Source organism: Tiliqua scincoides, chromosome 1, assembly GCF_035046505.1.
Source record: "Tiliqua scincoides isolate rTilSci1 chromosome 1, rTilSci1.hap2, whole genome shotgun sequence".
Taxonomy (NCBI): Eukaryota; Metazoa; Chordata; class Lepidosauria; order Squamata; family Scincidae; genus Tiliqua; species Tiliqua scincoides.
This window is the reverse complement of record NC_089821.1, coordinates 292,225,500-292,242,857: the sequence shown is the minus strand read 5'-3', so window position 1 is coordinate 292,242,857 and position 17,358 is coordinate 292,225,500. Positions and strand designations below refer to the sequence as shown.

General features: G+C 42.0%; 1 protein-coding gene across 1 annotated transcript in view; it reads right to left on the bottom strand.

The window, feature by feature from the left end:
- The window catches only part of SPATA7 (spermatogenesis associated 7), a 64,437-nt gene that overhangs the window by 13,340 nt on the left and 33,739 nt on the right, over positions 1-17,358 (bottom strand). The window contains exons 5-7 of the mRNA XM_066624020.1: positions 15,106-15,239; positions 4,156-4,628; positions 1,309-1,354 (exon numbers count right to left, since the gene is read on the bottom strand). Coding sequence (XP_066480117.1) covers positions 1,309-1,354; positions 4,156-4,628; positions 15,106-15,239 — 653 coding nt within the window. The remainder of the gene's footprint in view (positions 1-1,308; positions 1,355-4,155; positions 4,629-15,105; positions 15,240-17,358) is intronic.

Here is a 17,358-nt window from a genome sequence, read left to right as displayed (position 1 = left end):
TGTCAGTGCTTTCCAGCACTTTCCAGCACTGACATAAGGGCAATGCAGCTCTGAGGTAAAGGAACAAACATTCCCTTACTTTGAGGAGGCCTCCATGAGTGACACCCAACTGCAGGATGCAGCACATGTCCCATTGGCACTGCTCTGCCAGTGCTGAAAAGCATTGACATAAGGGGTTAGGATTGTGCCCTAATTTTACCAACTCCTTTCTGATATTCCTCTTGAAAATTTTGTCCTGACAATCCTTTACTATTAGTTCGGCCCATAACCTGAAGTCCCATTTTACTGCTGGGGAACACTGAGGCTCAAACATCCACAATTTATATTTGAATCAGGCCAATATGTACACATAGATCTGTAGTCTTTTTGTTGCTATTTAAAAACAACCCTTGTTTAAAACGTTGCTGATCGACTTCAAATCACCCAAACATTACCAGTAGTTCCTGATGTACTTGGTCTAAAGGGGACCTCATGCAAGCAGCAGGAAGCTTGTCACAGGAAAGTTATAAATCAGTGTTTCTCAAATTGTGGGTCATGACTCACTAGGTGCGTCGTAAGCCAATTTCAGGTGGGCCCCCATTCATTTCAGTGTACATATTATATTTAATACATTAGACTTGATGCTACCATGGTATGTGACTGTGTTTGGGGTAATGTTACAGATTTGTACTTTTAACAGGCTACTATGTATATGCTTTTAACCATGATAGTCAATGGGGCTGACACCCAGGTAAGTGTGGATAGGATTCCAGCCTTTGGGATGTTTGGGGATTTTTTTTAAAAACAGATAAGCAACTGCATGGGAGGGTTAAGGAAGGATCTACTTGATTCTAAATAACTTTTTCAACTTATACTTATTGTAAACTTTTAATTAATTGATTGATTTGATTTTGTTATATGGGGGTGTTAAAAATATTCCTGCTTGATTATGTCACTTCCTGCCACGACATCACTTCCAGAGGGTCCCGACAGATTCTCATTCTAAAAAGAGAGTACCAGTGCTAAAAGTTTGAGAACCAGTGATCTAAATTCCTTAACTAAAAAACATCTAAAAACCTCATTCTGGAAAGCCTTTGATGCCTGATAATAGAGTATGATGGCTGCTTTTTTTTAGTAATTAGCATTTTAACTGACGGTTTTTATTGCTGCTGCTGCTTGGCTTTTATTGTCTATTTTATAGTTTTGTTGGCATTATATAGTTTTTTATGTATTGTTTTTATGTGTTTTAATTGTTGTTAGTTGTCTTGAGTGCCCTCCAGGGTGAAAAGCAGGGTACAAATAGAATGTAAAAATAAAATAATAAATTACCTGCATTATGATCTTCTGAAATTCGTCCTCATCTTTTTTTCCTGATCTGTCAGACATAAATTGAAAACTGCAAAATTCAAGTAGGTATATTAGGCAGATTTCTCAGAACACACCATCCTGAAATTAGACACTGGAAGTTTTAACTTCCAGACACCTAATGAAAAATTGTGACAGACTGCAATCTTTACCTGGAAATAAATAGGACTTACTTCTGAGCAGACCTATACAGGATTGTATTGTTAGATACCTGTAACAATCCCAGTGATGCTTTTGCTTGCATGACAAAGACGAACCCCATTTGAGGGCATTCCCTGCCACCCTGCTCCCTCCCCCGGCACGCCTCCTCCCCGCCTCCCCTGCCCCAGAATGCCTCCTCCCTGCCTCCCCCCACACCCCCACCTTCCTTTCCACTGCCGGTGGTCCATCCGACTGCTGAGTGGTGAAGCACCAGTGCTAGCCCAGCACCAGCCAGCATTGGGCTAGCACCAGCACTCAAGCCTGCAAATGGCACATTTGTGACAATGTGCGCTGGCGGTGAGCTGGCGTGCACTGAATAGGACTGAGCCCTAATCCACACAAATTGTACTGATTTCAGTAAAATGACACTCGTTTTGCATGCATGTCTTAGAGCCAAAATGGTTCTTCAGGGACCTGGGTTCAAATCCCTGTTTAACTATGCACAGGTGACCTTGGACACGTCACAGATTCCTCCGTTTCAGTCTCCTCTATGTAACAGTTCACCTGGCAGGAAACTGCAAATGGCAAACTCTCTTCCAAAGAAAATGCATTTCTCATTTCAGTCCTGGAAGACAGGTAACCATTCATAATTTCCTGCAGAGCAAACCGATGTTGGGTAAGGCTGTGCAGCAGATGACCACTATACAGTGGTACCTCACATAACGAATGCCTTGTGCACCGAAAAACTCACAGAACGAAAGCATTTTGCGAAGTTTGGTAACTCGCACAACGAATTTTTATGACCCGTGCTTCGCAAGACGAATTTTTTGTTTTGTTTTGTTTTGTTTTGGTTTGTCTTAAGGGGGGGATCTTCATGCCAGTTTATGATCCCGTTCACCCTAGTAAGGGGAGGATCTTCATGTCCATTTATGATCCCGTCCACCCTAGTAAGGGGAGGATCTTCATGTCCGTTTATGATCCCGTCCACCCTAGTAAGGGGAGGATCTTCATGTTCGTTTATGATCCCGTCCACCCTAGCAAGGAGAGGATCTTCATGTCAGTTTATGATCCCGTCCACCCTAGTAAGGGGAGGATCTTCATGTCAGTTTATGATCCCGTCCACCCTAGTAAGGGGAGGATCTTCATGTCAGTTTATGATCCCGTCCACCCTAGTAAGGGGAGGATCTTCATGTCAGTTTATGTAAGTAAGTCCCATTGTGTTTGCTCCCAGGAAAGTTTGCACAGGATTACAGCCTTCAAACTCCCCACTCAGCATCCCCCCCATCGCTCATTCACCCTCTCACTGCCCCATTTCCTTCACGTTTCCCCCCATGATCACGGCAAAAGCAAGCAATTGAGTGCAGCTGCTCTGTCCTCCCCAGCTTAGAGCACAATCCTGTGCATGTCTCCTCAGAAGTAAGTCCCATTGTGCTTCCTTGTTTCCCTCCCCATGATCATGGCAAAAGCAAGCAATTGAGTGCAGCTGCTCTGTCCTCCCCAGCTTAGAGCACAATCCTGTGCGTGTCTCCTCAGAAGTAAGTCCCATTGTGCTTCCTTGTTTCCCTCCCCATGATCATGGCAAAAGCAAGCAATTGAGTGCAGCTGCTCTGTCCTCCCCAGCTTAGAGCACAATCCTGTGCGTGTCTCCTCAGAAGTAAGTCCCATTGTGCTTACTCCCAGGAAAGTGTGCACAGGATTACAGCCTTCAAGCTCCCCACTCAGCATCCCCCCCCGTTTTTGAAATCCTCTGTACAGTATGTATGCCTTTAAAGAGCACTTAATAAACACTTTGTAAACCAAATTTGACTTTGTTCTGACTTTTCTTGCCCATAGGAACGCATTAATTAAATTTCAATGCATTCCTATGGGAAAACGCGCTTCGCAAAACGAAAAACTCGCATAACGAAAGGACTCGCGGAACGGATTAATTTCGTTATGCGAGGCACCACTGTATATACTATAACAACAACATCAATAATAAAACGTACTCTGAATGAACTAGGCCTGCAAGACATGAAGAATGGAAATAGATGTGCAAGGCAGGGCACTGGCCTCTAGCATACATGCCAATGCCTTACAATCGATCTAGACGGGTAGAACCTTGGTATCCACTGATTTGACTCACCACTGATATGTGGTCCACCTTTAAATGCCTTGTAACAAGGAAAAAAAGCACCAAAATCCAATTTCCTACCTTTGTGCAGTTAAATAATTATGATTTCATTTCCTTAGATTCCATTATTCACCCCGTCCAGTGGCTGAATGCAGTATTGCATCTAAACCAATGTATTCTGGGGCAACAATGGAGGAGCAAGAAACCTGGGAGTGGGTCTTAAAAGCTATTTTTCCATTTAATTGGTATCCAGTGATTTTTTTTTTTTAATCCACTGGTGGTTTCAGAAAGGAACCCAAGTGGATAATGAGGCACAACCTGTACACACAAATATTGGGACAGGCCCAATTCCTTCTTACAATGTCTACAGAGCATTTCTATGCTCTTTTCATGGTGGGACCAAGGGATTTGATGTGATGTGTGCACATTGTATTGTGGGGAACAAGGGCATGTATAGAATTCCACATTTCAGATTACATGAATCAGTACTTAGAAGCAACATGTGCCAAAATAAAAATATTATTATTGAGCATGGCCGGCTCAAGAAGTTTCTTCACCTGCTTATGTCAGTCTGTGTCTCTGCTTCCACATGCTGTTTGGGGATATCCGTCGTTTTCCGTTTAGCCGGCATATAATATCTGTACTGGGAGAGGTAGGATTTAGCATCCGATTTCAAAGTGCGTGGGGTGAACGGTTGCTGATTGCTGGTAAAGTGTTCAGAGTGCTTGTCAAGGAGATCCCCACTATTTGATTTGGATTCGGCATTCTGGACCTTGGGAGGAGGTTTGTTTGCAATACTATCAGAAGAAGAGCTGGCAGAAGCCTTGGAGTGCAGTCGATGGAGGCTTGATGTACTGATGCTTGAGACTGAGATGTTGGATGTTTTTTGACCCTCTCTCCGGGCAAGTTTTTCAGGACCAGGAAAGTCTGTGCTTTGTTTCTCTGGAGTAGACAGGTGACTTGGCACAGACTTCTGCTCACCTGGTGCACCCAAGGACTGCCCCACGTTGCCTTCAGTTTCTAGTGAATTCTGAGGGAGAAAGAGGGAAGAACCACAGATAGCAAAGTTCAATGACAGGATTGCTGCTGCTTCTCATTCAAATGCGAGGTTTGAAAAGTACTACGCCATTAAATAAAATACGTGATTATTTGGCTGTAAAATATTTAAATATTTGAACATCTGCTTGCAATATGGAAATCAGCATGTGATTTTAAAACTTTTTGTCTCTTTAGACTGCAGTTGTGATGCTCACAGATAACAAGCTGTTGGGGCAAAATATTTAACAGTGCAATCCTATGCATGTCTACTCATAAGTAAGTCCCATAGGGTTCCATGGAAGGAAGCCTGTAAAGCAGTGGTTCTCGCACATTTAGAACCAGGATCCACTTTTTAGAATGAGAATCTGTCAGGACCCAACGGAAGTGATGTCATGACCGGAAGTGACATCATCAAGCAGGAAAATTTTTAACAATCCTAGGTTGCAGCCCTACCTACACTTACCCAGGAATAAGTCCCGTTACTATCATTGTTAAAAGAATATACATAGTAGCTTGTTAAAAGTACAGATCTGTAACATTTCCCCAAATGCAGTCACATTCCATGGTAGCATCAAGTCTAATATATTAAAAATAAAATACTGAAATGAATGGGGACCCACCTGAAATTGGCTTGCGACTCACCTAGTGGGTCCTGACCCACAGTTTGAGAAACACTGCTGTAAAGGATTGCAGCCTAAGGATTGCATGTGACCATGTTCTTGAAAGGAATAGGTTCCAAGACCTCCTTGGTTCCATGCTAAATATTTTGAAGCCATAAAGCACAAAGGAAATTTAAGGGGACACCACTGAAACCTAACTGTAACCCCTCTATTCTACATATGAAACCATTAACCATCACAGGGTTTTTTGTATTTTGCTTTTACTTTCTGTACGTGAACAACTGCACAGAGCATGTAAGATGCCTGGAAACTGAATTGCAGAATGTCAGGAAGATGATTTGCATCCTTTTTAAATAGATTTATGAACTTTGCTGTCTGCACTATAAGCTCATTTCTTATAGATGGCCTTGCAACCCAACCCATCACATTTTCACGTATCACAGACCAATTGGCACAATCATATTTTTCCATCCACGCAAGCACAATTGAACTTTCAATTCCATGACTCTGATCCACCGCAGCAGATTTATAGTACATGGAAAATCCATCTACCTATTTGAATTTCACCTGAATATATTTGTACTGCCATTTGTCCTGCAACATACTCAATTGTTCATTTACGGCATTGTGCACAGGCACCTGGCTCTGAAATGACTGTCTCCACCTTTGTATACTATGTTGCTGGTCTAGCTGACTCAGCCTATCACCGTCACCATTCTGAGACTATTTGGCTTGAACACGGCTGTTGAATTAGCTCTCACCTGATCAGTTATCTAAATCAGGGGTCTCCAAACCCCAGCTCAGGGGCCAGATGTAGCCTGTGTCCGGCCCGCAGCCTCTATCCGGCCCGCAGCCAGCCTCTTGCCCCCTGACAGCCTCTGGCCCACTCAACTGAACACAACTGGAGCTGTGCTCTGGTTGTGTCTGGAGGGTGTTCTGAGAACCAAAGAGGTTGAATGAATGAGCCCATTCGTTCATTTATTCACTCATCTAAGTTCCATCTCTAATTTATTTATATAAATTTTAGATTTAAGTTTTTTTTTCCAGCCCTCAACACTTCACCAGGTATTTGATGCGGCCCTCTGGCCAAAAAGTTTGGAGACCCCTGATCTAAATCAACCTACCTGACATGGCAGAAGGAAAATTTGGGGGTCTCTTTCTCATAGCTCAGGCATATATATTTCTTTTCTTATATGCATCTTGTTTCCTTATATGTAGCTTTGGAGGTTACATCCAACTTTTGGGTTGCCCATAAGTCATCTCTGATTTACTTCAAAGGCTAGCTATTTCTGTGCACGGGGGTTCATTTGCAGTCACACTACCACACGGGTTCTGCAGTCTTGAATCTATGTACGCAGGAGTTCTTAGACATGCTTATTTTGCTTGTGAGAATGCACTAACTTTGGCACCAACCAGTTGATATCCAATAACTCTACAGCCAGTTTGGTGCTAAAAAAGGCTAAAACCCTGGGAGAATTATGATAATTTGGGGCAAAAAGACTGACATTTCATGAGACAATCAAATGCTCATTCATATGACTCGGCAAAAACACAGCAGATTTAGGAATACTGAAAATGGAAGAGTCAGAACCACAATATTCAATGTGAGGCTTAAAATATTGACTGTGAATCTAATTCATGCACTCACTGTTACTTTTCAAAAAGTGTATATTGACTATGCACATGTGGAAGTGGTTGTATGAATGGGCTGCTATTATACAAGCCATAGGCATGGACACAATGAACTATGTGGTTTACTGAAAGAATTCATTGAATGAACATAGGTAATTTATGCTTCTGTTGGGTTCACACAACTGTTGCAGCACATTAATATTTTAATTTTGCAGAACAGCAGCAGCTGAAGCATAGACTGAACCTGCATGTCTTGAACCTTAATCACACTAAGGGCACAATCCTATCCTGCGCTGGAACAGGCAAGCCAGGAGGCTTGCGCTGTATCCAGCTCAGGATAGGGGCCAAAAGCGGCTCAGCCAGAGGTAAGGGAAAACTTTTCCCCTTACCTCTGGGTCTTCTCAGACTTGTGCCACCTCAAGAGGTGGCACAAGTCAGAGGAGAGTGGAGCAGCTTGAACAAACAAGGAGGTGCAAACAAGGAGGTGCAAACATGCCGTAAGGGACTTGCGCCGGCCCAAGCCCAGGTCAGGAGTGCGCCCTAACTCTGTAAGCTGAAAATTCCCTGTGAAATACTTGGCTGGTTCCTGAAAATATTCATCACTGGAGTTCTTTTTCCACTCTTTTACATAAGGTTAAGACATTTCTGCCCAACGTTGCACGTACACAACAGGGATCAAGTGTGTAGCTGCAATTTCTCTTCTGTCCACTGTCAGGGGTGCATGTTGAAGCAGCAAGGCTGGCTGCTTTGATCAGCCAGTTCTTTTCCCTGTGAGCTGTCTCAGGTAGTGTAAAGTACCTAAACCCTGTGCCAGAATCCCTGGGCTTTTCACATGAATTCTTAACATTACAGTCTGCTCAGTTCAACATAGATATGAAAAATACTAGCTCGGTGGATAGATCAATAAGTGATCTGCATTGAGTTTTCTTTCTTGTTGCATTATTATTGTGTGCCTGACAGCCTTCTGACCTTGAGATGGTTGATTTCTGTGTGCACACCTGCAGAACTAAGCAGCCTACAATGGAAAAGCTGAAAGTTTCTGACAGACAAAACAAAAAAGTCAGCACTCTTGAAGGTTCTGAGTGACTTTGAAATGGAGAAAGTCACTTTAGATTTACAGAAAACCATAAACTGGAACAAGGCGACACGTTCTGTTCCTTGGGGATTCTTTCTATGGCTCCTAATCCATACCGAAGTATGAAACCAGAAGAAAGATACTCACTAACCAGCTAACCTTCAACAAAATGTGTGTATCTTTCACACAGATCGCGATGAGCTGTGGAAGTGCTATTGAATAACCCTGACAGCACAAAACAAACCACAGAGCTTCCTAGCTTGGACTCTCAGGCGAGCCACCCTGACAGGGTCTTAAAAAATACTGCAATCGGCACAAATAGGATATGTCTTATTGAACAGGAGAACTTTATAACACTTGCTTAACTTGATGCGCTGCTACACACAAAGGGCACAGCTGTCGTTTTTCAATACAGTTAGGTCAGTTTTCAAATGCCTACACTGCAGAGTCAAAAGGCCCATTTCAGACTAACACAAGGTGCACAGTACACCATTTGTCCTTCTGATAGACAATGAGGCACTTGAGACTCAAAAATAGACAACAACAACAACACCCACAGACACAGGATGTCTCAAAAAGATGTACACACATTTTAATGAGCTCTAATTCACACATACTTCCTTGCAGAAGACTCAAAACACCTCAGGGAAGCAAGTGAAGAGATGTACAGAATCATCCCGGAACACACTTTGGTGGACAGATCCCTCAGTCAACATTGTCAGCAGTGTATAGACACCAATGGGGAACATTTTGAGCACTTAGTGCACAAGGATGTGCACTAAGTGTTCCCTTACCCAAGGATAAGTGTTTGTGGCATGGGAGAGGGAGGGTCTACTTGGACCCGTGTGCAGGTCCACTTGGACCTGTGTCACAGGATCAGGTCTGGGGATCAGGGGGTTAGGATTTGACGGCCTCTGCTACTGCTGAACCACCACTTCCCAGATCCAATCCATCCAATCCTGCCCCATTACCACCCTGTTCTACCCTCCCCTGCCTCATCTTGTTCTACCTTCTTCCCATGTGCTGCATCCTGCATGAAGCAAAACAAAATTAGTTATGGTTCATGCAGGTCATTCCATATATGTTCTTGCCCCCAGAAGAAGGTAAAACTCTTTTTTTTAAAGACATCTGATAATAATGAGACCAAATTGATAGCTCTGTTGGATGACTGGTCTGGTACACAGGACACGAGAAAAATGAAATATTAGTTATGTTTTGTAGATTTTCTCATGCAGGTATTTGCAGCACTAATTCATACTATGCTTACAAAAAGAGTGAAGCAATTCACCTTCTCAAGCCTACCGCATTTGCATGGGAGACTGTCGCCACAGAGTTTGCTAATAAATGCAAGTACAGAGATACTGAAACGGCAAGACTGGGATCAGGTGCAGCCTAGCGGCTGTAGCATGCATTTCAGATGCTATCTTTAGATTTTAAATGCTACTATAACACTAAATAACAACAATTTTATTATCATCAACAATAATAATCAATGCAAACTCATGGAGGCATGGAATATTAGGGAATAATGAGATTCCAGGCTCACCATGAAATGGAAAAGAATACTAATGAATGCATTAGGAAAATAAAACAAATCAGGTGCATAATTCAATGCTGAGATGGGGTAATTTGTACGGACATTGATTTTGTTTGAGTTATCTAGGAAAATGTACCTATCTATGAATAAGAGGTAAACACTACATCTAGAGGGAGTAAGAGCCCAGACAATTTCACTCATTCATCACGGGTTGCTCATAATACCACAAGGTGCTTATAGGGTATACATTCACAGACTGTACATTATTTCATGATCTTTCACTCTTTTGTACAGATATTAAGATTCATTAGGATCCACTCTCATGACCCCAAAAACAAAGGAACTGTTAATACACCTACAAAAATGATCAATGCCACGTAGTAAGCAATCTTTTCTTATTGTACCTACTTGAAGTTATGCTGACACTTTTTTAAAAAGCCTGCTTTTTAATACAAAATGGAGAAATAAAAAAAGGCCTGCAATACATATTCCACTGTCACGTGGGTTAAATATACCCCCTAAATGTATTTGTTTTATACATTGCCGCATGAACTTGTTGCCATCTAACAATTCCTTCTCTTATTTTGATCAAGGTAGTTCCTTCTCCTACTCTGATAGCTTATGCACATATTCTGAATAAAATGGAAAGTGAAATAATCAGTAGGTTGACTAAAGACCAGGTAGAATAACAGACCTTTTACACACACACACACACACACACACACACACACACTATACTAACTTAACAAATGCTTGATAAATGGGACTCCTTTAAAATACAGTGTCACGTAGAAGCAGAAATGAAAAAGCACAAATGAAGCCACAGATCTAGCTGGAATGCCAATGAGATAATCATTATTCATTTTTCTCTTAATGGTTTGGTAACTGTGGGCACAATCCTAACCCATTTTCCAGCACTGATATAAGAGCAATGCAGCTCCTAGGTAAGGAAACAAACATTCCCTTACTTTGAGGAGGCCTCTGTGAGTGCCCCCCAACTGCAGGATGCAGCACATGTCCCACTGGCACATCCATACCAGTGCTGGAAAGTGAGTTAGGATTTGGGCCTGTTTCATTTGTAGTAAACAGTTCATAAAAGTTTAAGCAAATTTCTTCTCTATTCCAGTTGGCCCAATGTAAACACATGAAACTGCCTTACACTAAGCATACTACAAATTTGCCTTAGGCTGCAATCCTATATAAACGTACCTGGGAGTAGGACCCCACTGAATCCAATGCGCCTTACTTCTGAGTGGACAGGCATAGGCGTGGGATGTTAGACTCATTCATGTCCACTCTGACCAGCAGCAATTCTTCAAAGTTTCAAGCAGAGGCTTGAATCAGTCCTGCTACCAGATTAACTGCTATCTTTAACCTGAGATCAACTGGGACTATCTCCAGACTCAGCAACTTCCTTGAGGCTGTAAATCTTTGTTCCCAGGCAAAGGATCAAGAATTTGTGAGTGACTTTTCTTTGTTCTAGCTTAATGAAGCTTAAGCAGATGTGACGACCTGTTTTCTTAATCATGGGAGTCATAGAAATAGCCAGTTTCAGCTTTCTGGTCTGATCCCATTCAAATGCTGAATAAGAAAGTGAGTTTCTGGTTTACTTGTTAGTTTTTCTTCTACATTTCTAGTCAAATGTAGGCAGTAATTAATAGCTTTAAGACAGACAAAAACCACTTAAGCAAGATTCTTATAGCAAAACAGAAAGGAAAGTCAAGGAGTGATATAAAAAGCCTTGCAAAAGTCATAACTACAATTGCGGTAGTAAGACAAATAAATCCTAGTGTAATTAACAGGACAGAAAAGATTTTTTTTTAAATGAGCAGAAGTTGCATGTGATACGTTTGTCGCTGGACTGCATCACTGGGTGAGGCAAGATTTATTCATATTGGGCTCTGTCCACATCGATCATTGCAGGAAACTTTGCTTCATGTCCCACCAGCATGTGAAGCATGGTTGGTGGGTATTTGGAACAGAGCCTTCTCATGCCCAGACTATGAAACTCTCTTGCATAGAATTTTGGGCTTCTTCCTTTTAATCTCCAGACAAAATGGTGGCCATCCTGTTCAGACAGGATCAGTTTAGGATTACCTTTTACAGAGTGGAGTGTTGATGCTGGATGACCTTTTATTGTTGATTTTAGCTGAAGCTTAATCATATTTTTTTTTTTTTGGTAGTTTAAATTATTGTGGGCCCCTCTGGTGAGCTTCCTTTTAGCCAGAAAGCACCATGTAAATTTTAGAATAAACCAAAAGATAAAGCAAATTCAGTGTCGCAATGTCATTTACAGTAGCAGCCCCGTCTTCCTGTTTCGTGCACAGGAATGCTTTGAAGGACTTTAAAACACCAGTCCATTCTACCTCAAATAGGTTTTTTAAAAAATATTAATTTTTATATCATCATATAGATTTCATAATAAATCTGTACATCGCAAACCCTACACATCAACACTGTCAGACCAGTTGGTTAGCAAATTCCACAGAAGTTCTTAGGGCTAAGAAAGATGTGACAATGATCTTGATGGAAGACAATCATGGAGAGTAAAAGATGAAACTTTGCGTCTTTAATTTGACATATCCCTTCGTTTTTCAGCAAAACAACGGCCCATGCATGGCGTATCTACACCACCAGCGGTCATGAATAACATTTCAAAGCACGATTATTATTCAGCCGTCTAATAACATCATCACTCACATTGTCAGCTACCAAACAGTCACGCAAGAATCAACCAGCTAATGACCAGCATTATACAGCAGCTGGATGCAAAATACACCCCTGTGCATATTTTAAACTGAAAACAATACCGTCAAATGTGCAAGTGGGTGTGTGCCTGTGTGTTTCTCACTACTATGAAAAAAATATTCTTCTTTCAACTGTTGAGCTAATAAAAGTTTTTCCTTTTGGCTAGCATAATTCTGCTCAGTGATAGTCAATAATATTTTCTGTGATACTTATTTTTTATGAGCAATTTATTTCTCAAAATTCATATGCTTCCACTGAAAAAAATACAGTTCATAAATAGAAAGTAACAAATTTTTATTTCTAAACATGTAGAATGGTTTTCTTTACACACATATACAGACATACACATGAAGGACATGACCCAGACTTGATGCTTTTACCTCATGAATTTTAATGGATTAGTTAAATATCTCTTTCTAATGAAATCGACGGGACTTAGGAGGCAATCCTAAATTAAAAGTAAACTCTATCGAACATAGTGAGACTTACTTCTGAGTAAACGTGCATAGGATTGCATTATTAACAGCGTGTTCAGTAGAGTTTACTTAAGAACATAAGAACATAAGAACAGCCCCACTGGATCAGGCCATAGGCCCATCTAGTCCAGCTTCCTGTATCTCACAGAGGCCCACCAAATGCCCCAGGGAGCACACCAGATAACAAGAGACCTCATCCTGGTGTCCTCCCCTGCATCTGGCATTCTGACATAACCCATTTCTAAAATCAGGAGGTTGGGCATACACATCATGGCTTGTACCCCATAATGGATTTTTCCTCCAGAAACTTGTCCAATCCCCTTTTAAAGGCGTCTAGGCTAGACGCCAGCACCACATCCTGTGGCAAGGAGTTCCACAGACCGACCACACGCTGAGTAAAGAAATATTTTCTTTTGTCTGTCCTAACCCGCCCAACACTCAGTTTTAGTGGATGTCCCCTGGTTCTGGTATTATGTGGGAGTGTAAAGAGCATCTCCCTATCCACTCTGTCCATTCCCTGCATAATTTTGTATGTCTCAATCATGTCCCCCCTCAAGCTTCTCTTTTCTAGGCTGAAAAGGCCTAAATGCCGTAGCCTTTCCTCATAAGGAAGGTGCCCCAGCCCCGTAATCATCTTAGTCACTCTCTTTTGCACCTTTTCCATTTCCACTATGTCTTTTTTGAGATGCGGCGACCAGAACTGGACACAATACTCCAGGTGTGGCCTTACCATAGATTTGTACAACGGCATTATAATACTAGCCGTTTTGTTCTCAATACCCTTCCTAATGATCCCAAGCATAGAATTGGCCTTCTTCACTGCCGCCGCACATTGGGTTGACACTTTCATCGACCTGTCCACCACCACCCCAAGATCTCTCTCCTGATCTGTCACAGACAGCTCAGAACCCATCAGCCTATTTCTAAAGTTTTGATTTTTTGCCCCAATGTGCATGACTTTACACTTAATGACATTGAAGCGCATTGATACTTCTTGATCAATTGATCAAGAAGACATTGATACTTCTAGGAAAGTAGACATTGATACTTCTAGGAAAGTATGCACACAATTGCAACTTTGGCTGCAATCTAGAGAAAAGTTTCATTAAGTTCACTTAAGAGGCCAATCCTGAGCCCTTTGGCATTGGCAGTACAAGTGTACTGCTAGTGCTGGGTGTCGCAAATATTCCTTAAGGCATGCCTACAACTTCCTACGCCAAGTCAGCATTAGTGCAGTCCTAGCACTACTTGGTGCTGAGCCCAGTGCCGGCCGGATGCCACTCGGAGCTAAGTAAGTGCTCCGGGCAGCGGTGAGGGCCTTGGGATGGGGGGGGGGAGAAATGTTCCGGGCAAGCAGAGGAACTGGGAAAGGAGGAAGGTGGGACCAGTGAAGCTCTGCTCCGCTGGCTCTTGAATTCTGTGTCAGGTAACATGGACTGTCTTAAGTCTACGTCAGAAAAATGGGGCACAGACTTGAGAAAGCCCCATTGAAAGTCCTCTTCCCTGAAGAGACCTCCAGCAGCTGCCTTGGGGAACAGGATGTAGTGCTAGCCGCTTTGGTGCCGCTGCACCCGATGTTGCCGCTGCCTTTGGGATTAGGCTGTTACTCCCCAGGAAGTGTGCACAAGACTGCAGCCTTAAAAAGATGCAAAAATCAATTTTTTTCTCAACAACTTTATGATGAAATGACTTAAACAAAATAACTTTGAGTGAAGACTTGCTGTATAGGATTGTTATTGTTTTAGCATATTTTAAGGTTGTAAGCTGCCTTGAATCACAAAAGTAAGGTGGTGTATACATCTTTTAAGATTAAAAAAAATATATTGTTGTTTCCAAGGACCTCCCAATCTCCAGCTTCCCACCTAGGAAATACGACAGCACGTCTGGCTAGACATATCTAAATGATAGTGCAACAAAATAGAACGGGGGGGGGGGCAACCTTTCAACTTTAGGGCTCCTGGACCTTTAACAATTGTGCAGAAGAGGGAATTTCAGCGGGTGCAGCTTGTCATCATATATATAGTTGAATCAGGAGAAAGGGAGAAAAACAGAGGAGGAAAATTGGGATATGCATTTTTTTTGTAACATTCACTGTGCTACATTTTTGGCACTCATATACCATCTGTTCTCAAATGTATATATTCTATAACATGGAAAATAAAAAATGGCTCCATTCTTCAGCTTGTAAATTGATTAAAGAATATGCAGCCCTGTATGTTTTAAGTCTCTGCTACCCCCAAAAGGCAGATCTAAAATGAATATCAAAAAAGAAAGCATTTGTGGCTGATTAGAAGTTGTTCGCATGAAACACAACTGGAAGAAAACCTTGGACGATAGCAGTGAAATCAAAAGTCAATTTTTCAAAATGTAAACATGCTTACTTTTCTGTAAGTGGCTGATAGTGGTCTTCTACTCTCCCTGGAATTGGATCGGGACACATCTTTAGATGAGTTGATCTCCTTTTCACACCTTTCTATTTCTTTCTTCAGTTTTTCTCTTCGCTGCTGATCTGAAACTTGAGAAAATAAGTGAATCAAATTTTTTTTAAAAAAAATCTCTGGGATTCATATTAATATTTATCTTGCAGCTAAATTACAGACTGTTTTGGGTTAAGGTAGAAAATTTAAAAACAAAATTGTCATGGTTCAGGAAATGCACACAGGTGGGGCCTCTGTATCTGCGGATTGTGCATCCAAGGATCTGGCTCAATGCAGGTCCCCCAGATCCATGTTGAGCCAATCTTGGCCACACTTGAGCCCTCTGGAGGGCCTTCCCCGGGCCTCAGAATGCCTTTTGTGGCATAAAAACATCACTTCTGGTTTCCCTTGGGTAACCAGAAGTAGCATTTTTTCTGTCAAAAAGGCCATTCTGAAGCCGCAGAGGTTGCGGGCTTCAGAAAGCCCTCTGGAGGGACCTCCCCTTTGGAGGGCTTAAGGGGCCAAAGATCGCGGATTTGATTACCGCCATTTTCAGTATCCTCAGGGATTCCGAAAATGGATCCCCAGGCCCCACCTGTAATACTCAGTTTAGTGATATCACATAAGTGTTAGCACCACTGTTGTTGACCTACAGGTCTAGTAGCAGACCAATTGTTACCACTAGTGGCTGAAGACGGGGTTGTGTAATACTCACTCATATGAAAAGTCACATCCAGCCTGTACAGTGGGGCTAAGGTAAGCGTTGCAATGTGTGTGGGAATTCATATCCTAACCCCTAACATGTTTTCATGGTGTACCTGTGATTAAAAAATGACAACAGGCTTAAAAGAGCAGCTTCTTACCCAATTACCCACAAAATGAATGGATCAAGCTGGGGGTGCATTCAGGTCATCCAGAATATCACTAGTGCTTCAACAGAACTGGGCTGCGTTATGCAAAATTTGCATTTTGGTGGAAGAAATAAGGCTCCTTGCTTGGCAATGCCCTCTATATACCATATCAGCAGTACTTCATTAAGTATGAACGTTAACAAATTAAACACACAACTCAGGCACATTATTTTGAAAGAGAAAGGTGTCTTCCATAACTACCGGTATATGTTCAATCAAAAGTAACAGTTTTCTTTTTGCTCAGCACTTGATTGCTAATTGTAATTTCAGCCTCAAGACCAAAAGTAACTATGAGTTACTTCTGAGAAATGAGCAGATTTTCCTGTACAAGGAATGCAAGTTCTGAACCACTCTCTGGAGAAAACTCATTGATTCTGCACTAATGTCTCTGAAGTCAGTGTGGAGACACGGATGTAAAGTGACCTGTGAATCATCTCTGTGAATGACACAATGGCCATCTGTTAAATAAATTGCTGGTAACCCTTAGCTTTCTCTCTTGCTGCTGTATTTAGTCAGATACACTACTTCCATGTTCTTAAATATATACGATTGTATATCAAAGGCAATGATTGTGGACTGTATTGTGGACAATGTATCATATTGTATTATATTTTAAATGTATTCTGAATGTATAAATGTATTATATGTACTATATATGAATTATATATTATATAAATATGTTACAAATATTTTGTAAATGAATAAATACAATGTATTATATTTAAAAATGTACTTTACATTTAAAAACAATTTAAATGAATCTACTTTAAATGTTTTTCTTGCAGTGCCCTTGAAGATTGAAGACTTCCCTGCTAGATTTTTCCTGTTGTATAAGATGTTCAGGTTGCTGTACTGTGAAGGATCAAGAAGGAAAAGGATTCACAATTTAGAGCGCAATCCTAAGGGAGCACTCGGCCGGCGCAAGTCCCTTACGCTAGCCTGGGAGGGTCGCAAACATGCCATAAAGCACGTTTGTGTCTCCTCAAGGGTTCGCTGGGCTGGCACAGGGATGCATGCCAGCCTGCAAGAGGCTGTATCCAGCCTCCGCGCTAACCAACAAGGGAGTCTGGGTGGGTGTGGGGAAGGAGGCTGCAAGGAGGCGTGTTGGGGTGGGGGAGGGAGGGCGGGCCTGTGGGCGGGCAGGTGGGGAGCAAGGGTGGAACCAGGATCTGGCAGCTATGCGAGATCCCCAGGCAGCCCGAGGCAGTTCCGGGCTCCTCAGATTTGCCCCACCTGGTACAGATCCAAGTAGCCTCATTGGGGCTGCCGTGGCATTACCCAGGGTAAAGGGAATTACTTCCCCTTG